Genomic DNA, 25,406 nt, shown 5'->3' with positions numbered 1-25,406 from the left:
CTATATCAAGGCAATACGCACAGTATGCACATATGCCAATTAGAGACTGACCAGTTGCAGTCCTAAAAACATCAATGTGAAGATCCAAACAAACAATACTAACACCAATCATTTTAATACATTTTCATAGAAAAATAAATCATTGATAACAATTTGATCAATTACTCACAATGACCGCACTAATCTCCAATAAGTAAGTAAACAAAACTGCAGGAACAAAACTTAATTCCACAAAGAACAAAAGGTATTGAATTGAAAACTCCACAGAAAATTATAATACTTCTTTCATCATAGAGAATAATCCCAAGTAAATGTTAACCGGAATTAACCCATAAAATTTTATTTTACTTCAAGGTTATCTAGCTGAGAAAAGAGATAGACGAACAAACATATACAGGTTGTACATACATACACCTATATATATACATACATATATACCTTTCAATTACTTGTGAAATATGCAATACATCTCAATGAGGATTATATTGTACACCCAGTGTCCTAATGTACATAACAACAAAGAAAGTGGATCATATTCATCTGTACAAAGTGCAAAAAGTGGAGGGGGGACGAGAATACAGCAACAAAAAGTAATTCATGATCAACAAACAACGGAAATATGAATAAAATAATCGACTTAAGGCAAGGTATAAAAAAAACAATGACAAGTAGGCTGCACAGCTTTATCTTCTCTGTCAACTGACATATGATATATGAAGAGATTTAATTAGATCATTATGTCAAACACATTTGTCTCACCAATCATCTAAAAACTAATTTCTTTGATGTTTGTTTGCTTTCTATGACGGGGAAAAATGAGACAATTTAAGCATTAATTAACGTGGCTTCTTCCGACCAGAAAAAAAAACTAAGAAAATGAAAACGGAGGAAAAGTCTGATTTGTTTAACGTTAACTAGTTTAAATAAACTGTGAAAGTGTAATAAGAATAAAAGGAAAATATTCCATTCCCAACAGTACTCTTACAATGAATGTGAAGGAAACGTGAGACCTAATAAATACAATTAATAACAAGAACTAATTTTCTTAATCTCTTCTAGATCACTCAAGCCTACAACAGGGGATAACCTGATCTCAAAAACACTTTTTTGGGGAAAAATAGAACGACACAAAATCGTATCTAAAACGGTCTAGGTAGAGAATAACGAAAAGTAGTCCAACTACTAATACTGCACCAGAAATCTCAACTTTGGTGGTAATGTTTGCTTCCTCCAGCGAATAACGACTATTTACCGAAGGGTCAGAAGCCACAACACAACCACCGGTGTTCGAATAAATACCCTTTAAAAGATCTACGCACTTTCCTGAGACACCTTTCAATAAGAAACTGTCATAATACCTTACAATCGGCGGGATAAAATCCAGATCTTCAAATTGAGGAACACGATTAAATTCGGGTTTGTTATGGCTAACAATATTCTAAAACCTTCTGAAGAGTAAGAATTTGATCGAAACATCTAATTTTATGCTTGAAACCGGATCGGATCTTTTCGCGTACGCTGTTTCCAAGCTGCGTTTAGATGTTAAATGATTACGAAGGTTAATATTTTAGATATTGTATTAGTCAAACGAATTCCATCACCGGTATTATCAAGTGATTTTGGTTCCACTCAAAAACCGGGAAGATCAACAATTGAGACAAGTAAGATGCGAATACATTCAGCTTTAAATTGTTAAACAAATCACTTTATTTATTATGTGGCTTGTTCTGCTTAGACCAAAGTGAACAATTATAAACTTCAATAAGTATAGATAAATGCACAAGTTACGGACTAGACTTAGATTTTGTGTAAATATACTATTTGAATCAAACAACACATTCTCTTTGTATCAAATTTATTATACAAGGTCTAATGAAATCGTTAACAGGAATTAATCCATACACACAAAGTTAAAATATGGGGACTACAAGTGATGTTAGCATATTTTAACAAAATATTTTGTATTATTTATTTATTTAAATACATAAATATTGGTACAAGGAGGCACCGAATACATATGCGCCGCACAAATCTCATTTGATTTGTGTGAGGGCTGTGATACTGCCTAGGTGCCCAAACCAAAGTAGGTGGTTTGCTTAGGGGCCACACCCGGAGCCTTTGACCTGAAGGTCTAGTCCACAAGGCAGTGGAGCATCATGAGGAGATGCAATCCCATGGTAGCCGGTGATCAATGATTGATTCGTACGCCATTTGTTCCATCAGGATACTGGAGCCCATTTGCACCAATGGTTTGGATTGAGTGTTTTCCAACTCCCCTAGGTGGACTCGCAGTGTCCACCGACCCGGTTAAAGCGTCGGACATTCGCTTTTCGTCCTCTCAATTTTGTAAACAACACTCCCGCCACGAGAAGGCAGTGAGTAGGACTTCCCTGGCAGAGGCTATATACGCGTGGCCATGTGAGAGCATTTTTCGAGGGAGAGCGGACTCTCCCCACTCTCGGCCGCACCAGGGCATTTGGGAGCTATTTTGTAGCTATTTCTCAACAATCACCACACCAAGGATCTTAGCAATTCGGTAGTTGAATAGAGTGGTCAATTCTTTAAGTCAACCACCATTACAAACAGCTAGAATATGTGGATAGGTAAACGAATATTCATCACGATTATTATAAATATTGTTATCAAATACAAAAGATTAATCACCCAAAATAGTAAACCATTATGAGAATATAAAAGATTCATGTATCGACAAACCTAATTTGATATTTCAGATGAAGAAATGATTTTCAATACACTTATACATTCAGTGTCCGATAACCAAACAGGATTTTTCAAGTTCAAGGATGAATGAAAAGGGAAGAACACTAAGTAACATTTTGATCATAGCTATTCTGAAAGTTAATGCTGATGAAAAAGATAGATCCCTTGTTATATATAACAATCTAGATGGATATCCAATAAACTTTAGTTTAATGATTTAATTGTAGAAAAATGTAATAGATTCACATTATAATGAAAAATTACAAACGTGTACTATCGATACTAAGGTATTATTAATATGCACCTTCGAAAGAAAAAAAATGCTGGTAGAATATAAAAAAGTCACCGACCCGAATATGACCCGAAGATAATACAAACTTAGTAATTAATAATATTTATTGTTTTGTTCAAACTTGAAAAGTACTTCGTCTTGATATTTAAAAAAATAGGTTAACAATATAAAGTAAAGTGCTAGGCAAAGAAATAAGAAATTGACTTTATAACAATAGTCCAGTGTTTCTATATTGGATAAATGGTTATATTTGCATAGATTAAGATTGACAAGCAAAAAAAAGCTACTTAATATATTTCTATACCTATTGTTATCCGTTATAATATCATAAACGAATAAGCATTGATTGCTCTTTGAACTTAATTCTTATCCTTGTATAGTAATACTTATAATTAAGAAGTAAATTATAGTCATCTTATTTGACTGGATATTTTGTACAAAAATTGTAACGCAAATTTCTTAATATCTATTCATATAGCCAACTGGTTAATAGCTATCTTTTGAAATATATATTCAGTCGAAATGTGACATTAGAATTTTTAGGCAGACTATAGGTTTAACCGCTTAAATCATCCCAACACAATCAAATTGATTGTGCCCCCAAATGCCCTGGTACGATCGAGAGTGGGGAGAGTCCGCTCTCCCTCAAAAAATGCTCTCACATGGCCACGCGTATATAGCCTCTGCCAGGGAAGTCCTACTCACTGCCTTCTCGTGGCGGGAGTGTTGTTTACAAAAGTGAGAAGACGAAAAGTGAATGTTCGGCGCTTTAACCGGGTCGGTGGACACTGCGAGTCCACCTAGGGGAGTTGGAAAACACTCAATCCAAACCATTGGTGCAAATGGGCTCCAGTATCCTGATGGAACAAATGGCGTACGAATCAATCATTGATCACCGGCTACCATGGGATTGCATCTCCTCATGATGCTCCACTGCCTTGTGGACTAGACCTTCAGGTCAAAGGCTCCGGGTGTGGCCCCTAAGCAAACCACCTACTTTGGTTTGGGCACCTAGGCAGTATCACAGCCCTCACACAAATCAAATGAGATTTGTGCGGCGCATATGTATTCGGTGCCTCCTTGTACCAATATTTATGTGTTTAAATAATAATAATGAATAAAATTGATTGTGGTATCATAATATAACGTAATTCAAACTAATGTAGCGACTAATATATTTATCATATTATTAAGACGTATATGTTTAACGAATGACATTAACGAGAAAACGTTATTGAACAGGAGTTTAGTTATGGTTGAAAAATTTGCAGTGAATGTTCTCATTAAGATAACTTTAACTATCAATGGGTTGAATTCTAATTATGAACTAACGAAAGTTAAGAAAAGAATAGAATCTGAACAGAATACGTTGTTATCACTGTAGATAGTTAATCTAATCATATGAATATAAAATTGCATATTGTAGCTTTACAAAACCGACTAAATTTAGTTGGATAACTAATGAAAGCCAAGGAGCACCAAACACCTGTTTCGTCCTGGTGCGGGGCTCTTCAACAGCACCCATTTATAACCTGTCGTGACTTGAGAAAATATTTTATTTTTACAAATGTGTGAGAGATTATGAGAAGCTTTTAATATGAGCGCGATCAAAGTAAACTAGATAGATCTGAGAATAAAACACAAGAAAACTTTATCATTGAAAACCTACATGCTACTAGAAATAAGACACAAAGAGAGTTTTCGATATCCCGAATGAACATGACTATACGAATAACATTACCATTTATACATACGGTACAAAATAACAATGAATAAAATCATTCTTTAAGGATATCAATCAGTTTTACCTCATCAATGAATAACAATTACAAAAATTAGGATTATCGATACCGAGTCATCCTAAATACTGAATGTAATGTTTATATCTTTGTATTAACTTTAAAGTTAAAATCACAATTTTAAGTGCATTTATTTTACTCATCATTGTCTCAACTAGAAGTAAGAAGTTATGACAAATATTATGAACATGAATACTACCAAACGATAAAAGTCGCTGTAACATAACTCACATTGAATTATACAGGTCACTCTAAATTTTGCCGTGAATTTTGACAACATTACTTTTTAATATCGAGTCCTCTAAAATGCCCTACAATATTTGATTCTCGATTTAGTGGGCCCATGGAGCTCTTGCAAAGCAATTAGACATATATACGTATTTACAGTCAAAAAAAATGACTTAGAAAATGTTCAAAAAGAAATCATATGTCAAGTAGCGTCACCTATCTGCAGGAAAAATGTACTACAAATGTGATACAGACAACGGATTAGAAAAAACTGAACCATAAACACGTAATCTGAATTTGGCGCCAAAGTCTTCGTTTAAGTAGGAGGCTTACGCCGGTCAGTGACCTAAAATTGATATAAACTAGAACGACAATTCATCAAAAACAAAAGTTTTTAATGTGCATTTGATTTACTCTTTGCGGAGTTTTAAGTTTACAACCCAGCAAAAGCGCAAACAAATAATACCAATAGTGACGGATTCGCCTGGACTACACTACAACACTAAACAAATTGAGAAGTTAAATATCTTGAAAAACTAACTTATTTCTAAACACTTTTTATCGGGAAACAAATCATTTAATAAAGGAGGTATTTTGACACTCTCGAACTTCTTTTAACGATTGTACTATCAAAAGTTTAGATAAATATGACTTAAATGATTGTCACAGAATTTTAGCAAAGTTAATTAAGACTTAATGGTTTAACTACGTTTATGATATTTGGGCGACCAATTAGAATCTGAATTTACCAAGGGAGTCCAAAGAATTTAAGAAGTATTACAGATAGTCCCATGGAGAGAGGGACTCACAACCTAACCCGAAAATTCATGAAACTAATTAAATGCATTACTACTTATGTCAGAAGGATTTCATACAAGAATCAAGCACAGCTTATTTACACTGCAGTACAATTATAATAACAATGGTCATAAGAAACATGTTTATCATTTTTCGAGAAGAAACCCAAATAAGGTCGTAGGGAGAAAGGTAAAAATCATTTCACTTCAGAAAAAGAAGAGATATTGATAAAGAATATGAAGTATACAGTAAAAATAGTAATTATACAAAAGAGACGGTTGCGATGTGAAATCTTGAAACAAAGTAGGCAAGCCCAAGTCCCCATAATTCAAAACGAAAGATTAAGATTAAATCAATAAAAGGAAGGAGATATTAAAAATTACCAAGAATAACATGAGCACGCAAGAGATACAGTATTAAAGTGGTGAAATCATGAGGAATAAAAAAATGCGAATTCGATCTACTATGACCAACTTACAGCTATCATCATGGCTTCTATAGTCGCTGCTTTTTAATATTCTCGCAGTCTCAGCTAGGATGCATAAACCCTCTCTCATCGTTCAGACCAAAGGTCAACAACCTTAAAGATTGGCTTTACATTCTGATCTAAGAAAGATATGAGGCTTAGTCTTATCTACCTTTGCAATAGTCAGTATCACATATTTTTTGTAGGTAATGATTTAGCATCCTTAAAATGCCTTAATTAGGTTGACCAATTTAAGTTTGCAACCTTATAAATTGATTACTTTTTTCCTACGAAATCTACATTCCATTAGGCTCGATGGTTTCACCATACACAAACAATATTTGAAACACATATATGATCAGTCACACATATGTACATATATTCCCCCCTTATGGACTATGTCTGACAACTGTATAGTGGTGCAGTTGACAGTTCTATAGTGCACTCACCAGGGAATACGAATTCGTGTGGATGTTGGTGGCTGCTAGGTCATCTGCAACAGCAAATCTACAAATCCCTAAATAAAAGCTTTCGAGACTCTGAATATAAGACTTTGCCACAAAGTGTTTAGATTGATAGAGTCGAATATTAGTTTCGGGTTAATAAAAAAGGCCGTTATGAGCTGTTACTTAGCGCCCTTTCTACAAAACTTCACAAAATACACATATCTTCCTTATCAATATGTCGCTATTCATGCTTAGTTTACACAAGACTGGTGTTTTTGAACCCCTAACTAGTCACTGAACAACAACAGGTTATAAGGTTTTAGAAACTTGGGTTTTTGTCCCTTATACTCGACTTAAAAAACAACAAACGAATATGATATACAATAAGAAAATCTGACTCTCGATTTCCCAGTTAACATTTTATTTATTCTAACTAAAGGCACTTAACCATCACAAAGGATCCCAACAACAGACCATCAATTTTTTTTTACCATTTCGTCTGGTTTCAGGTGTAACATATTCCTAACTACTACCAAGTTAAAACACTGGTGTAAGGTTCCAATTTAGATTGGAATAAGACTAAATGAGCTGAGAAACCTGAAGAATACAGGATTTACAGTAACAGAATATGAACGTGAAGGAATAAAATGTAGACTAATGTGAAGGCCTTAAAAGTCACAGGAATAATTTTAAGAACTTATATAAAAGTCTTTTACCCGAAGGACTATTTAGAAGAATAACAGTGTCATGTTGAAAATCATCAAGGACTAAATACAAGTCGAGAATTTAAAAAGATACTTGCTTAGTACTTAAACCACCTATGGATTTCATAGAACAAACTTCATTGAAATATTGCTTCATTTATCCAATAATGATTGGTTTTTACCGTTATTAACTGATATTTTTCACAAACAAATACATAACTTGTTTGTCGATATGAGCAAATGATCAATGAAATCTCGTAGTACTGTAATATGTTACATACCTTTTCTCTTTATTTTAGTGACCCAGTCATATGTAGTGTAGAAACCGGGTAATGCATTTATCGGTTAAAATTTTCATGCCACATCAGTACGGTGAGGTTTCAGAGTAGTATAATTAATTACTGTATTAGCAATAGTAGAAAAGATTAAAGATGTCGTTCGGAAAAATACGGACTCTTGAAATGAACATAATTTGGAATAATAAACTTAAGATACAAGGGAAAGAAAAACAGTGAATGTACCAGGACCATTAAAAACGATTCCGAACTATGTCATCCAACATCTTGAACCAATAATTGCAGTTAAGGTGCAGACTCTAACCAGGTAGTCTACACCAACCAACATGTCTCAGTCCAACAACTGATGACTGCATGGACTGATGTCAAGTATTGGTTCACCACTCTTTAGGTTTCCTCGAATCTATTACCACACAAGCCATCATCGCGCGTCGAGGTAGGCGGTGGGCATGTATAATAAATGTCTCAATCACTAGTTCATTTGTGATACGTCATATTTTCTTACAGCTAAACCTCAAAAGCTCCGTATATATTCACAAGCTACAAATCCATACTCATACACTGACCAAATTAGCATACCTATCTATTCATGAAAAGGTATCAATACTTTGAAATTGTGTTGCTTTGTTGTGAGAAGTCGTGAAGTCACGAAAAATAGAATAAGCATAAACCAGGAACAAAAATTGACAAAAGATTTCGAAACAAAGGTATTTATTAGAATTCTGAACAGTTGGATATCATGCTAAAAGTTGTGTCGAGCTGTTAACATCAAGAGAATATCTGTAGAAGGGACTAACACAAGAGGTTGACTAGAGGTTATTACTCGATTGGCCAATTTTAAAACTAACAATAGGTAGACGTAATACTCATATAGTAAGATTAGGAACGAAGTGGAAAGGTTAGACATGCCAGGACAGTGTCTTAAGTATTGGTGTACTGAAATGAGATCTATTACACAACCTGTAATTTTAGTTCTTACTGTTATTCCTTTTCTGCGAAAAAATTAGCATGATCTAAGCAGTTTAAAATTTTTTTAACCACTATTTAACAGAAACAGGTCAACTCACCAATAACTTAAGGTCAGTTAGTCCTGGAAGAACAATCAGTTTACAAACTTCAGGCAAGTCGAACTCCGAACTAGGAAGTGTTAAAAGTAGTGAGGTAATAAGATCAACAGACTCTTGATGCAGTAGATGTATTCTGTCGGTAGAAAGCTTGAAATATGCGCATTCCTCCTCACGATCAGACATTTTTGTATCGTATTCAGAATAGTAAGTAAGGACTCGACCTCCTACTTCACGAACAACTATCATAGCACAAAATGGTAGACTTGCAACTGCTAGAGAAAGCTTGGTACCAGCAACTCGAACATCTAATCTACTATCACTCAAAGCAAAATAAATCATGTCCAGAAGTTGATGTGCGAACCAATCCGAACTATCAGCACTTAAATCATCAATGATTCTGCATGGTGATTCACTAAAATTTACGCTGATCCTGGATTGAAATGGTTGGGTAAGTAATGTGGCTATTTCTAGTGAACACAGGGTAACATTAAGGTCAGAATCACGAACAAATATTTTCAGTAACTCCATGAGACACAAAAGAGGTCGACAATGAGACAACTCCCCAGACGGTTTACAGTTAGCAAACTTCTCTGAGCCAGAAAACCCAAAAAGGACTCTTCTCCCTGATGAAGTATTTGTGCTTGAAACTACAGCTTTGCGGATTTCTTCCGTAACTTGATGAATATCGTAGCCATTATCGTTAGGTTTGTAAGCTGTCTTTTTAAAATGAGATACCAACTGATTAAATGTAGAGTGTGACATGAGGTGACCTACATCTTTATAACAAATGGATGCACAACCAGTTACAATAGAATCATTGTCCAAATCCGTCCTATCAGGTGAGACAGTTTTAACGCTAGGAGTCTGAAATATCTGCAGACAGGTTTCGTTCGGGTAGGAGTAAGAATGCTGGACACATTTCTGACGATATTCGTTTCCTGGACATGTCAGTGAGATCCCGTCTGACCACCGGTGAAACAATTTCAAGTGGACATCAGATAACATCCCATCAGCATTTCGACACTTCCAGGTATCACGAAGAAAGTTATAAAGCTCATCCCCAAACAATTTGAGTAATGAAACGAATGAATTCTTATAGACAGATTTGTTCCCAAACGATGATATGAAACAGTCAATCAAACTGAAAAAAATTGGCTCAAAATGACAGGCGATGTCTTTTCGATCATAGGAATGAAATAAATCTGGAGTCAATATTTGCGGAAGCGCTGAACATAGCGACAATCTGACGCTAGAATGACTAGAAGCGGACAGACCATGACGTACCAGAGAATCAATGCAGGCATCTAACCTAGGAAGCTCCAAACAAAATAAGACCACACGCAAAATAAGTCGCAGGTTCTGGGTAGCTGAACGACGACATAAAATGTCTTCCGATGACAATGAGAATACTAAGGCACTGATGAGACGCTCAATGTTTATTGAAATGCAAGAGCAAATATCAACGCATAAATCTCCACTGGACAACAAAGCATTTAAGGTATTTTCTGTTTTGTTCAGAGCACATAAAACGGAATCCGGTTTAGTCCAACAAACGTCCAAATAATTCGTAAAAACACAACTATGTGGTACGCCTGTGAGACTGCAATATTTTCCCTCAATAGTGGTGCAACCAGCTTTCGAAATGTGACCAACCGTGGTCATTAAAACTAATGTTTGTCAAGAACTTTAAGATACGGACTTTACAAAACACGTTGAAACCACTTCAAACTGTTCTGAAATTTCATTTGAAAAAACGTTTCATGATTATTATCTCAAAGAAAGTAAGCAATTATGGCTAATTCCTCAGAAAAATGTTACTGTAGCGACCTCTGAGATCCAAAATGTTTACAGTGGATACTAAGTTCAAATGCGTGCTCAACGAATCTAATTTGGTAACGCGAACTGGGAAAACAAAACCTCGAAATTCAATTAAGAAACAACGAACAAGACACCAACCAAAAAATATATTGACTTTCATTCGATTTCGAATAGTGAATTTTCATTCTTATATTCCAGATCAGGTCGATTTAAATGATTCATATAGTTGTGGACGAGACAGTCTTCAGTAATAAGGATAGGAGGTCTACTAGTCCTTGCAGTTTGTAAAACTGTGAAGATCAATCTGGTTTTGAATATATCAACAGAAGGTGCTGATATAACGTGTTCTGGTAGAGAATGACAGTAATTCACTACTCGGTGTGAGAAACGAAACTCCAGACGTAAACGATTTGATATCGGTTTTTGATCTTCCTTCCAATGTCCTCTCAAATGATCAGTCCTAGACGGAAGGAAAAGATAATACATAATAATACCAGGACCATCGTTCAGTATACGATAAGTCAACAGTAGATCACCCCGTATTCTACGTTTAGATAACGGAAATATGTTGAGGTGTCTCAGTCTGTCTTCATAAGATAGTCCAGAGAGATCTTCTACCATTTTAGTCCCTCGTCGTTGGACTCGTTCCAGCCTACTCGCCTCACACTTCAAACAAGGACTAGTTTCTTAAATCCTATATCCCAAATGCGGTCTCAGGAAAGCAGGGTATAATAATCTAAACATTTCTTCATCCCAAAACTGAAAAGACTTGCGAATAATCCATAATACCCTATAGCCTTTTGCATCAGTAGACTTATAGTGACTGGTTGTTTTGAGATCATTGCTCAGTATAATTCCCTAATCCTCATATTTCCTTACTTTGGGCAACACAAATCCACATGTGGTGTAGTATTACGAATCATCATAGTTATTTAATTGCATCACCGCATTCTTGTTAGGATTCACCCCTATTGAACATCCATCTATTCCACCAATGGGCATAGATCATCCTGTAATACTATTCTATCTGACATGCTGTGTATGGGTCTCCAAATCTTCATGTCGTCGAGGAAGATTAGAACGGATGACTTTGCTACAGTTGGCAATTTATCTACATAAGGCAAAAGAAGAAGAGGACCGAGGATAGTGCCTTGTGGAACCCCACATTTTACGGGTTCTCACTATGAAAGAGCTCCATTTACCCTGACCCTCTGTCTCCTGCCCTAGAAAAAGTCAACTATGAGCTTATAATGGATTTTAAAACTTTCCAGTTGAAATTTAAGACCCGAATGGGAGAACTTGTCAAAGGCTTTACTTACATCTACAGGAATATTTCGATCTTTTGCCGCAAGCAAATCTCCTCTTGTAATGAGAGGATTTGTCAAACGTGATAGGTTTTCCAGGAAATCATGTTTTTCCCTAGATAAAAGATAAGCCCTTCCACATAGTTTATAACAGCCATCCGAATGACTTTTTCCATTGGTTTTACAACTGCACTGGTTAGACTAACGGGTCGACAGTTTCTAAGTCTCCACTCCCCGCTTATAGACCGGACTAATTATTGCGTCTTTCCAGTCTCTTGGCAGTATGGACCACCGCAGAGACATATCAGACACCATGACTTTAGGTTCAGCAATTACATCCAATAGGGCTTTCATAATCCTGGAATAAATATCCTCAGGACCAATGAACTTATCAGGTTTGGGATGTTGAAGTAATCTTAGGACAGTTTCTTTCTCATTAACTACATGGCTCATCAACAAGCCACCACAATCACAATGAACTGTTGGTCGTTCCTCATTGCTGATAGAAAACAATTTGCTGAAATATTCCGATAAAGCTTCAGCTTTTTCGACATAATTTCTTACCAATATTAGTGGATTTTCTTGTACCAAAAGTGATGGAATTCCATCACTTCTCTGAATTCTCCTTTTTATATACGAGAATAAACGTTTGGGACTATTTTTACAATTACTAACCAATTTTTTCATATGACCGTCTAGTCTTACTTATTAACGCTTTACAAGCATTGCTAGTCACACAATAACTGGATCTGTACTGTAATAAGCCAGTAGTGATGGATATATTTCAATGTATTCTTTCTACATCTAATAAGTCTCTTGACTTGTCTAGTTATCTATGGTGGACTGTTATTCGGTTTACGTGGTACCAGGTATGGTATAAAGGAAGGAGTAACAGAACTGAACTTGCCTTTAAATACAGATCATACTTCTTCAACTTATCAGCTAGTATCTACTGACTAAGCTGTCTTATCAGCACACTCCTGAATGGCTGATATGTTATCTCTTCATACATTCGGGCGAGGATCACCTTATCGTATATCATGTCATTAGCTCTAGACATAAATTACAAAACTGAGTGGAAGAATATTTGGGTTGTCAATATCCTCAGTCACATGAGTGATTACTAAGCCCCATAGAGAAAAACCTTGTGTAGAATCCATTTGAACGTTTCGTGTGTGAAAATCCCTCCATACATACATCCATAGCTTCTTCTCAATATTTTTGTTGTTTGTACATTATTGTTAGTATTTTTTGATACCATTTTGTATTGTGGTGTTTCATTTCATGATAGTCTGCTCTGTTTCTTCTGTTGCTTTCATTGGGTTTCTATATTCTTCTTGAACTGTATACAATTTGTTTTAATTGCTATTATTCTGACGGCTGCCATACTGACTGCCCGCTCTTTGGTTGTGCGGTTTGATTTTGACTGGGATCGTGCATTTTTGGTTGTAATTTGGAGTACTTTCCCAGAAATTGAAACACTTTGTCTTATAAAACAGCCGCTCAAACGGAATCTTACTTGATCTATCCAGAGAGGATAGAATAACGCTTACCTTCTGGTGTTTTCGGTAATTTTTCATATATTTCTTACCACTTTGCTATTTATTGTAATTTAGATTGAATATTTTGGTATCGATTGTCGGTTGAATAACTGGGTAGTAATATTTGTTTAGGTAAATTTGTACATTTGTATATATGATGAAATTTAGAACCGTGTTACCCAAAATACCTTGTTCTGATTTAGATTGGGGCACAAGTGTATAAATCTATTCACCCATTATTCAGCCACATCCATACCTATTGGAATTTAGGTTTGGATCTTACACCTTGGTTTGCACCAAAACGTGTGGTTTTGGATAAATGCTGTGCTAATGCATGCCCGACCACAGTTTTCGGGTACCTACTATCAAAGAAGTTTATAGATCCTACCGCGGTCATTTCAGTTCAACTAATATCATGTGCATTAAAGTCTCCTAATATAAAGTATTTGTCATTTACACTCCATAGCTGAATTCGCTCTAAAATAAAGTCATCAGCTAAGCAGATTGAGCTGCGACACATGACACTCAAGTATGAGTGTACAACAGACTGTTTCATGGCAAAACTAGAAAAAGATCAACTCAGTTTAATGATTAATCGATTTCGTAAGGTACATGGACGACAAATTTGTCGTTTGTGACGATAATATGAATCAGAAGATATCTTATACACCTTTAACTCATGCCACCCTTTCATAGACTTTACTTTAGAAAGTGAGCGAGATCAACCAATCTCTTTCATCGATGTACACCTGATGAGAATGAATAATGGTTCGTTAAAAAGATCCACCTTTGGAAAACAAACATGGAATGGCAAGCTGACCAGCTTCCATAGCTGGGTTCCTTTAAGTAGAAAAAGAAATCTCATCCACTATTCATGTTATCGAATACATCGGATATGCAGTACGGAATGCATTGACGACGAACTCACATTCCTCATGAAAACCTTGACGGGAGATGGCCACCCAGACCGTTTCATAGAGAAGAGTATGAATAAAAGTAGGTATGACAAGAAATCTAGTTGTTCCGCCCCAAGGAAAAACCTCAATATAAGTCTGAAATTTCAAGGTGATCGAACATCTGACGTAATCGAAAATCGTTTAACGACAGCGATTAATAGAATATTCTAGCCGCAAAACTGCGAATGACCTTCACTAGTAGGAACTTATTTTCTGTATCCACAAAAGATAGGCTTCTACGTCTGGTCGCCTACATGTGAATCTACCAGTTCACCTGCTGTCTTGGACCAAGGTACATCGGCCGTAGCCAGAGCTCGCTTTCAACTCGGATACATGAACATGTCCCAGTTCGGTTCTACAAGAGTGAAAGGAAAGCAGTCAGGAGTACTATACTTGAACACCTAATCGACTGTGATCATTCTACGAATCCACAGTTTGGTTTTAAGGTTGTTTATGTGACTCGTTCAAATCTACCTAGATTTCTTCTTATCCAACTCCTAAGAATAGCCGAAGCTCTTACCATCCATGAGCTCAAAACAGAACTATATGTACAAAAGAAGTATGTCCAGTCGCTATCGTTACCTTGACTTTAATTATTATTATTACTACTATTATTACTGCGTTCACTTTTACTTATGTCTCATGATTTTATTCATAAATGCTCATCATATCACCTTACTTATATTTGCACCTCTATGACCTTTAATGACCTTTAATTTTTGTAACCAATGGCATTTTAATCATTTTTGGTCATCTTATTATATTCACTAGATCTATTTTTATTATTCATGTTACGTAATCTAGTATTACAATCATTCTATGACGTTATCTTGGTTATTAGTGTTCATATTTCCTCATGGAATTAGTACTTCAACAAAAACTTTTCATATATATAAGATTGTACAGCTTGATAATAATTTCGTAGAAAAGAGATCCCTTCGCTGAACTTCGTGTTTTTAATTTTTAAATGTACAAAGTCCGACAATGAGATCACAGCTAATGACTTTATAAGTCTCACTATTATGTGATTCGCAAACAAAGGAGTGGATGCTCATAATATTGGCTATGTACAAGAAGACGTCTCTTCCTTTCCTATACCTACTTCTACCACTTCATAAGTAGTGGTATCCGGATAATTCTGGAGTAACGTCGAAGTCATGGAATAATCAAGTTTCCGTCACAGTTGGCCCTTACTTGTCCACTACTGCTCTTAGCTCATAGAATTTATTTCTTGGCTTACGAGCATTTGCATCCGCCGTCTAGACTTGACTATTCTAAAGCCCAGTAATCGGAGATTTTCCTCACCATTTTGTCGACCGGTTTCTAGTACGGCTTGTGCTGACTTTTTTATTTTGTCTTCTGGAAACATATCGGGTCTTACTCGAATGTCGGTATTGTCGTGACTAGGAGAGCTACTTGACAGAAGATTAATTATCCTCCCCTACTTTAGGATTATCTTAAAGAGTCTAAATGGTCGGCGTTTACCACTGGCGTCATTCCTTTTACCTATTCTAACCAGTTTTTGACTGAACTCCCTTGGAGTTATCCTGTAAGATGTTAAGGATAAATTCTCCAAGCTTTTCCAAATCATGTGCTTGTCCAAATTTGGGATAAGAATCGTTTGACTCTTGCAAATTACTTACAATAATACTCGATGAGATTGAATTTTTCTCAGTCACGGGAGGGCGAAATCCTGTCTTACTATCGGACTTCGGTAGTATGTTTTATGACTCAGCATGGAAGTTCACCAATGACTTGCCAACCATAACTCATAACTTTTTTCCCTTCATTTCTCTCTTTCCGTACTGCCATCCATTTTTTATCACTCAGGACAGCCACACCGGGACTATTGTTCGGGTCTTCAATTTCCACTTCAGATGCATGACTAACCATGTCAATATCAAGTGGCGCTTCTTTCCTCGTTAGTTTTAACGGAGATTTCACTTTTCCGTCAACCACAGTCGGGTGTTTATTGCGTCCCGTAATAGCACGTACACTGACACATTCCTCACTGCCAGTATTTGCGTTACCAGAGCAACTACCATCTTTCTTCCTACAGGCCAAAACTAGTAGGCTCATAGACTCCTGAATCAGTTACGTCTTATTCACACAACAAAGCATAAAAAGCCAATACGAGTTAGGCTTCTAGCATCTTTTGTATGCAATGGGAATTAAAAGGGTACACATCTTATGGAGGCACATTTTACACTCACCACATTTCATTCCTTCCCCCACGTGGAACAAAAAATGTGGCTGTCCATATCTATAAGTACCGCCAACCATTGTAATGAGATTGAGAAAGTTTAAAACAGAGCCAATGTGAAAGAAGGTACCACAAGACAAAGTTTATCAAAATGTTAAACCTTAACCGAAATACTTCGAGTTAAAGTGGGCCAAAAGTGCTTTTCCATGTAAAAAGTACTTAAGAGCAAGGATAATCAAAACAATTACTAAGTCACTGCCCTTTTTGAAACGAGCTCGGTTAAATTTTCGGCTTAGTCACAGTCAGAACAAATTGGACATTGGCTTGATAAACTTTGTGTTTCTTAAACAGAGTGAAATTGTCAGTATGTAGATAAAAAATTGATAATCAGTTGAACAGGGGAGATGAGAGACATAAGTAATATACCGAATATCGTTTTATGATAAACAATGTTATGATTGATGAAAAAACGAAGCACAGCCATACCATATCAAAGAGGATTAATGTGATGATGGTCGTTTCATGTAGTCATTGGTGGTTTTGTTTATGGACCACACTTTACAGTACTCTCATAGTTGTTTACTTCTGCCGGAGAAAGGTCATGTCAATTTATCTCATTTACCTTAGATTTCGTTCCGAAGTTTTATAACATGTAACAAATATTTAAGTGAAATATAAATGCTGGAAAATTGGTCTACCGCTAACAATGAAACACAGGAATGTTTCAAACGTATGTTAAAATGAAGTGAACTGCACTAATTTGGTAGAAGGTTAATCTGTTACTGGCTATGTAACGCAGTCATTCGCCCAAATTAGGGACTCATCATTCCTTAAGTTAGTAGCTAACCTCTCATTCAACTTTTAAATCACGATGATTCGTAAGGTTTTCTTACTAAAAGGAGACATCAAAATGAAGTGTTCACATTTTCAAACCACTCAATATAAAAAGCAGTAAAGTGAGGTCTTCATAAAGTAGTGAAGTAGATAACTATGACCTCCAGCTGTAATGCTTCTCTCCTAACAGCAGGTTACTGAGTAACTCTTGAAAACATCTCGAACTACTGTGGGATCATCTGTTTTTACAGGCTCTTTGCAGTCGCTAAGGCTACTGGTCTAAATACAGGATTAAATACCGGTGATTTACTAACAATAATATGAGCTGTTATTAGTGAGTGTCAAAACGATTTCATTCTTATGATGTTTGTGTGTTCCTAGACTGTGCGACAATGCTGTCTTCAGTTTCAAAAAAAACTAGCTTGAGTGGATCAGCAGATGGATCCTACAAACGATTGTGTCAACGGACATGAAATGTAACTGACAGATTGTATTTAGTAGGTTCACTTAGTAAGATTATTTGATTTATGGACGATAAGAACGGGAAGGTTATACTACATCAATCGCATAGTTATAAGTATATATATCAACTAACCGAGGTAACTCTTTTTGATCGTTTTTCAGTTGCAATGACCATACTTCGCCCTGAAAACGTGCATGCAGTGCTAAACATTGGTGATAAGGTATACTTTGACCTATTTTATGTATGCTAGTCGTTGTAGTATCGGAAACGGCTGGCCCCATAAATTCTTCGAACCATTTACATTTACAACAATTATAAAGTCAATAATATTAACTGCACAAATTCTGAGAATTAATGACAAATGCAAATAATAGCAAAAAGCAATTACAAAACAAGTATGCTCTAACCATTCTCACAGGCTGCACAGCTTGTCGTGAGTAAACACACTTCTTCGGTTGTATGTGACGGTATCATTGTCCAGTAACATTGTTGTTATTTGTGCTGACAACTGACTGTGTTGTATATTAACTTCTATACTATAGTAAGTAAATATAAACATTCAGGAAACTGAAGATTGTGGTGAAGTTCGTGGAAAAATTCAAGGACTGTACAGACGTTGGCCGAATCATAAGATCATTAGCTCAACAGTATGATGATACCACAGAAAGCCGAGTAGTGAAGCTGGATAATAGTTATTCGGACATGCATTTAGGGCTAAGCGATAAGGAGACGGATATGCAAGCGATGATCGCTTCAATGGCCGGCATAAATAACGTGAATAATCGTTTACTCTATACAGTGTGGATGAAGTAGGGACACTATAACTCGCTGATGCCAAGGCAGATTTTAGTGTGGCGTCATCTACTGTCGAGGAGAAATAGCGACCCTATCTCATGTTCTTATAACGATCCGCAAACATGTCCGCAATAACGACTTGGAAGATGACTGTTAGTATGGGATTATACACACTGTATTATGAACAGATATGTTTTACAGATATATTTCATACATCTTTTGTTGCCGACAGATAATAAAAGTGATTCAGAGAAAGTGAGATGGGGCTACTCAAAGTGTAACTTGTAACACGCGTTAATATGACTCAAATTAAAAATAAATAGCATGTAAGAGTGGATAGTTACTGACTAGTGTCATAAATGTGCATATACGTACACACAAAACATACAAAAGACGTACAATTGTAGAATCAAACATGCACAAATAAGAGCGGTCCATAAGTCAAAGATAAATTTGAGACGAATATTCAAGGCTTAAAAATGCTGTTGTCCGCAATGCCTTTTTACACCAAAGATCCTGAAGCCGTTTTAAACAGAATTCAGGAATGATGAAGTTCGAAGATATGTTTAGAAGGAGGTCTATCCGTCGAGAAGTATATGATCTGAAATGAATAGCTGTTGCGAGTGATGCCGAGCATAGCTTATCAAATGGTGATGTGGTACAGACGCTTGATCAAGTGCATTCAGCTAGAGTATGTCCAGTAAAACTATTGAGGTCAGTATCGATGTCGAAGAGTTACTGAAATGTCTATTCACGGGATTCATTTACCGTTACGCAGGTCTCAATACTTGTAAAACGAATAAAGTCGTGGGGAAAGTAAAAGCGATCTGATACCCAGAAGCTGTTTGAACAGTAGAAGCTTGCCCAACGCCAGAACGCGCTCATGTGAACCAGTGTAAGCCAGATTCAGTAACGAGGAAAAACGTTTGTGCATCTATTTATCCTGCCTTCTGCATGTCTCGTACCCTTTCGCACCCATTTCTACCCTTGTCATCTCTGTTTCTTCAGTGTCCTTGAATTTTCGATCATTTATCTATTCGACTAGCTGAAAAACTGATACCGCTTGGCCCTTGTATCATCTTTAGTTTTTATAAAACAATTCCACAACATGCACAGTGTTAATTATCTACTTGATATTATAGTGATTGCTAGTTCAAAAAATCTCATCTTGGGTTTTCTGCATATACCTGGACTGTTCGTGTACCGATTCACAAACTGATGTTGCACTCACTAGTACTGGCCCAGTCAAGTGATATTGGATATTGAAAGAGGTGCACATTCATTAACAACGCTACCGTTGAGCTCAAGGTCAGTCGTCTCGTTATTTGTGGCTCTCATTAATTAGACATTAACCAACATCCAGTAGGTGTAAATAGTAGTTTTATGGATAAAAACACAAAAGTTTATGTCTGTTTATTTTTGTCAGGTTGATTTGAAATATAAATGAGTGATACATTTGGAGGGAAGGAAAATGTTTGTGGGAAAAAAACAATTATTTACACGACAGAAAGCCCACTTATGTGCATGGCTGTCAATTCCAAAGCTGAAATGGTAGCAGTTGCCGGTAGAAATCTTTTTCAAGTATTCAGTGTACATGAAGACAAATTCATTTCGGTAGGTTTCTTTAGTCTTCAGTTGTGAAAATAGGTCAGTCAACCTATATTAGTCCTTGCCACTTGTAATAGTGTGGAGATCAACCCCTACTTTTATTGTTTGAACAAATTTTTCGACTTTTACACTTATGCTCAAAACTAAACTTTATCAATTATTTGGGCGAGACTATAATTTATGGACGTCCATAAATTTTAGTCTCGCCCTTATTTGGTATTAGTTTGGATGGAACTTTTATTGGCTTGGTTAGTTATGGTTATTCCTGACGTTCGTGGATCTTATTTTACTATTTCCGAACAAGGGACGAAGTTTCGTCCGTGAATGAATATCTATTGCCCGCTGTTGACAACTTTAACGTTGAATAATATTTTTGTAACCACTCAGCAAACGATGATAAATGGTCTTACGTGAACCATAACTATAAAATGACATTATGATTTCGGAAATAATTTGTGTGGTGACATGACTAATTAATTCGTTTACATATGCCACTAACTAGAAGGACAGTATTAATAATTCCACTTAAATAGGTCCGCGCTAAGAACTCTTAATTCACCAAACTATAACCTATGGTAAGTCGACTTAGTAGACCAGTCACCAAGGTTTGCTATTCCTTCTTTGTGTGTGCAGAAGACCCACTTAGGGGTAGTCGGAAAACCCCGATTCCAAACCAATGGTGAACATGGGCTATAGGATCCTAATGATAGCCTGCCTCCAAATGTCCTGGTACGGCCAAGAGTGAGGAGAGTCAGGTCTCCTCAAAATGCTCTAACATGGCCACGTGCATACAGCCACTGCCAGGAAAGTCCTACTTAGTGCCTTCTTGCGGAGTTACTGTTTACGAAATTGAGAGGACGAAAAGTGAATGTCCGGCGCATTGACCTGGTAGGTGGATACGGAGGATCCACCTAGGAAAGTTGGGAAACCCTGATTCCAAACCAATGGTGCACATAAGCCACAGAATCCTAAGGTCAGTATATGGAAATTTGCGAGCTCAAGGTCATTTTCAAAGAACCTTGGTAATGGTAATTTGTGGCAGATCTGTCTACATAGTTACCTAGCACGATAGCTCAGTAATCCACTAATTGGTTATGTGTTCAAGTAAAATACCTTTAGTATGTTAACATATCTATCTTCTGAGGGGTGTGTGTAAAACTGTAATGCAAACTATCTAGAATACCTGCATCGAATCGAGAATTTACCCGTTCAATGTAGATCGTTAAAGAGCTTATGTATTTTAAACAGTTCAGCAACAGACTACATTAGCGGTTAATGTTGAAAATATTCGAAAAAGTCTAATTGTCGCTTTGCTTTTTAACTATGTTATGTAGCTACATCGTGTTAAAACGCCTTCGCGTTTGGTTGTGTCTGATATTCCAAAATCAAAGACATCCGTAACTGATGCCATTGGAACAGAATGTGGCCCGAATCAAACTCATGGAACTATTGTTACTGCAACAGAACCGATACCAGCTCGACATAGTCCTGTGATACAATCAGCTATAAATCAACCTCGTTCTCACAGCGTTACAGATGTAAGCTGGTCAAGTGTGGGCGGTAAGTTTTATGAATGATGGTTGACATTATCTTGGCACATGTAATCTTACATTCGATACTCGAGTATACTACACTTCTATTGCATTTACTCTGGTCTTTCATTTCAGAAGTAATGATTCAAATAGCATGCAACTAACTTATCGCAGTGTGTCAAAGCTCTGATTTTAGTGGCACAAATGATTGTATCTGTCATTTATTCGTTTAGGACTTTTCTAAATAAGTTTCCCTAACTTTGTCATAAAGCTTTTACACTTTATATATTTCCTTACTTTAGATATCCTTGCAACTGCATCTACAAGTGGCGATGTAATGCTATGGGATGTTGGCAGAGGGATGACTCAGAGTGAGTTGTTATTTTGCGCTTAGCCGTCAAGGTGTATTGATTGAAGCCTGTAAAAAGCAGTTGGTGTGTACTTGTTTCTCCTATTTCATTCCAATATTTTATATTTTTTATTTTTATGACTGTTGTTTCAAGTGTTGGACCTAGTGCAATTGATTACTTCCACAGATTCTTTGTTGTTTCAAGCGCTCAAAAAACGGGATGAAACTTGTTCTTGGTCCATTTTCTTGTACTCGGGTGACACATCCAGTTTAATGTAGAAGCAATTAAAAGATGTTTGAACCATGTAAAATCTAATGCTGCTGTTCACTTGGTTGTTTGCTTCAATGTATTGAGATGTTTGGGCCACGTGTTACATATGCCTAAACACCGATTACCACGACGCGCTATGCTGACTAGTATAGGGGATGGTTGGAAGAGTTAGGGGCAGCCAAACCCAAACGTGGCATCAGAGTTTGAAGTTACTAACTTCTGGTCTAAGCCATGTTGGTAGATGCAGACTACTTGGTTGGGGTCCGCGTGACTATCGTAACCAATGGTTGGAGACTCTAGGTGACATGGCTCAGAATCGATCACAACGACGTAGGTGTATACACTCTTTGTCTTTACTTAAACTGTGAGATTAAAATTGCTTTATATCTGTCTTCCTGTACTATATTCCTATATACAATCTTTCTTTTATATATTACCACCACTAAATTAACTACCTCTATGAATTTGGTGTTCATCTTGTTGTGCTAGTGAGGTGTGGCAACTTGGACCGATGCATATGTGTGCCTGGTCCTACGTCGTAGCTGACTGACTGACTGATTGAGTTTGTGCCTTGACTTTCTGTTATTATTCAGCTGTTGTTAATTGCTATCTTCTTGTTCTTCCTTTGTTGAATCTTGTTTAGGGTTTCGGTAAAGATTCATTCCTTATGATGATGCTTCCTGTGACCCAGCACTTTCCTGATACGTTGAAATTAGTATTTCTCTGATCCGTTTCCAGTTGTCCCCTATAGTAGATTTTTCCTCTTTGAGTAGATGTTGTAAGGCTTGGAACCTGTTGTTGAGAGTTATTTTGAATTCGATATGTTTGTCAGTATCTCTGACCTGAATGTTTTATTGGTGCACATCAGATCGATCTGATTTTCTGTAGTGTGGTCCGGTGGGACCCATGTAACTTTGTGTGTGAGTCTGTGTGGGAATATTGTGCCGTCTATAACGAATTTGTTGAATGCACATCAATTTGCGAATCTCTCACCATTATTATTCCTTTCTCCCAGTCCATGTCGTCCCATGATATCTTGATACCCAGTGTTGTCCATTCCAACTTTGACGTTTAGGTCTCCCGTTAGGATGATCAGGTCCTTTCCTGAATTCTTCTCTACGATCAATTGGAGTCTCTTGTAAAACTGATGTTTATCGTCTTCACTGCTTTCATTGTTGGGTGCATAGCAGTGGATAACATTCACTGTAATTCTCTCCTTTTTTTAGAAGGATGCTTTGATGATTCTGGATCCATGAGCTTCCCATCTGATAAGTGTTTTACATGCTTCTTTGGTTAGCATCAGAGAAACTTCTTGTGTGTGAAAGGCATTTTCATCTTGGCAACCAGAGTACAGCAGCACCTCTCCCAAATCTAACCTTTTCTTTCCAGCTTGGGTCTAGTGGATTTCACTTATTTCGAGCACCGCCAAGTTGAAACTCCTCATTTTCGTAGCTATTTGACTAGTCCTTTTAGTCTCATACATTGTCCGGACATTCCATGTACCTATGTTGATTGTTGTTGTTGTTGCTAGAAGAAACATCGGCTTCGTGACTCGGTTTTCACCATGAGGTGTCATAATTATTCTGAATGAAGATATTTCAACTCCCATAGCAGAGTTTAAATGGTTTAAATTGTTTGTTCTGATTAACGTTTTTTAGCAAGGTTGTTGTCTTCAGGATGAGGTCACTGACCTCATGCCTAACCCTCCTCATTTACCCGGGCTTCGGAGCGGTTTTAACCCTAGTAGGATCACAGGCGGAATCGTTCAGATTACACATACTTAGTTATTTGTCCAACTACTTCAAAGTAGTTCGCCAATTCAACCACTCTATGTTCTGACAAATTCACTTCAGTAGTTTAAAATTTACACATTCCTATTACTAGCATATATATATATATAATTATGCTCTCCGGTTTTCTATTTTATTAAAGCTGCCTGTTTTTCTGGACATAACCGATCAATACATTGCATTCATTTCAACCCAACCATTAGCACGGAACTAGTGACAGCATCGCAAGATGGTAAATTAAAGCTGTTCGTAAGTTTGTTTTATTAGACAAGTATTATCCAGGATCATTAAATTCCTGTTATTGACTTACTGGTATTCATCTCAATGATTACTCAGTTTGAGTCATAACAAGATAAAGGTACTACAGATTCACGGACCAATTCAATATAGGTGGGACGCCAACTTTCCCTATAAGTTCTTGTATTATCTGGTAACGAAATAGTGAAGTAGTAAATCGGTTAAATTTTCAATAGTACATCGAATAATTTTATCTTCATAACTATGCAGTATTATAATCATAATGAATTATTGTAATTATAAATTGCTTGATTGAAACTGATACATCAATATACTTATAAATTGGCTACACCTGTAATTCACTCTTCTCTTCGATGTTAACTGATCATATTGTGGTGTGGGTTACTGATCTCCACATAAGTAGTATATGGTGATGGTCAGGCATAGAATGTATTTCACTAGAAGATTGATAAGGAAAGAACCGAAACAGAACGCAATTGGTATGAAAATGCATGAACAATAAAATCAGAGAACATGGACTGATATTTACAAAAGGAATAGTCAAGATCAAGACAATTGATTGTTATTTTGAAAATTAGCTGTTGACTGTATGGTTGTCAGATTTTAGTGAGATAGTCTGTAGTTTTCGTGTCAAATACATTCGATTGTCCTCACTCGTCTTCTTGTTCACAACAATATCACTTGACAATAAACTTTACATAGCATAACTATATTTTTTATATTAAGAGTTACAATTAGAGTGCTTTTTGAAGTCAATTGATAAGACATTGTAGTTGGAAGCGTGAGTCAATTGAAGCTAGACCACTGTGGAAAACCTGGAAGCACTGGACGGCCGTTTCGTCCTATTATGGGACTCCTCAGCAGTGC

The 25,406-nt window shown here is 36.5% G+C and overlaps 2 protein-coding genes across 2 annotated transcripts in view; one reads left to right on the top strand and one right to left on the bottom strand.

Moving 5' to 3' along the window:
• The window catches only part of Smp_152260 (hypothetical protein), a gene marked incomplete at both ends in the record, with an annotated part of 96,428 nt that extends 85,949 nt beyond the window's left edge, over positions 1–10,479 (bottom strand). The window contains one exon of the mRNA XM_018793015.1: positions 8,818–10,479. Coding sequence (XP_018647570.1) covers positions 8,818–10,479 — 1,662 coding nt within the window. The remainder of the gene's footprint in view (positions 1–8,817) is intronic.
• Positions 10,480–20,174: 9,695 nt separating this feature from the next.
• Positions 20,175–25,406, top strand: part of Smp_152230 (putative peroxisomal targeting signal 2 receptor) — a gene marked incomplete at both ends in the record, with an annotated part of 38,098 nt that continues 32,866 nt past the window's right edge. Inside the window, 4 exons of the mRNA XM_018793014.1 lie at positions 20,175–20,345; positions 21,674–21,899; positions 22,174–22,242; positions 24,424–24,530. Coding sequence (XP_018647569.1) covers positions 20,175–20,345; positions 21,674–21,899; positions 22,174–22,242; positions 24,424–24,530 — 573 coding nt within the window. The remainder of the gene's footprint in view (positions 20,346–21,673; positions 21,900–22,173; positions 22,243–24,423; positions 24,531–25,406) is intronic.

The sequence above is a fragment of the Schistosoma mansoni genome, chromosome 1, assembly GCF_000237925.1.
Source record: "Schistosoma mansoni strain Puerto Rico chromosome 1, complete genome".
NCBI lineage: Eukaryota > Metazoa > Platyhelminthes > Trematoda > Strigeidida > Schistosomatidae > Schistosoma > Schistosoma mansoni.
The sequence above is the reverse complement of the archived record's forward strand: the minus strand, read 5'-3'. Positions and strand labels throughout refer to the sequence as shown.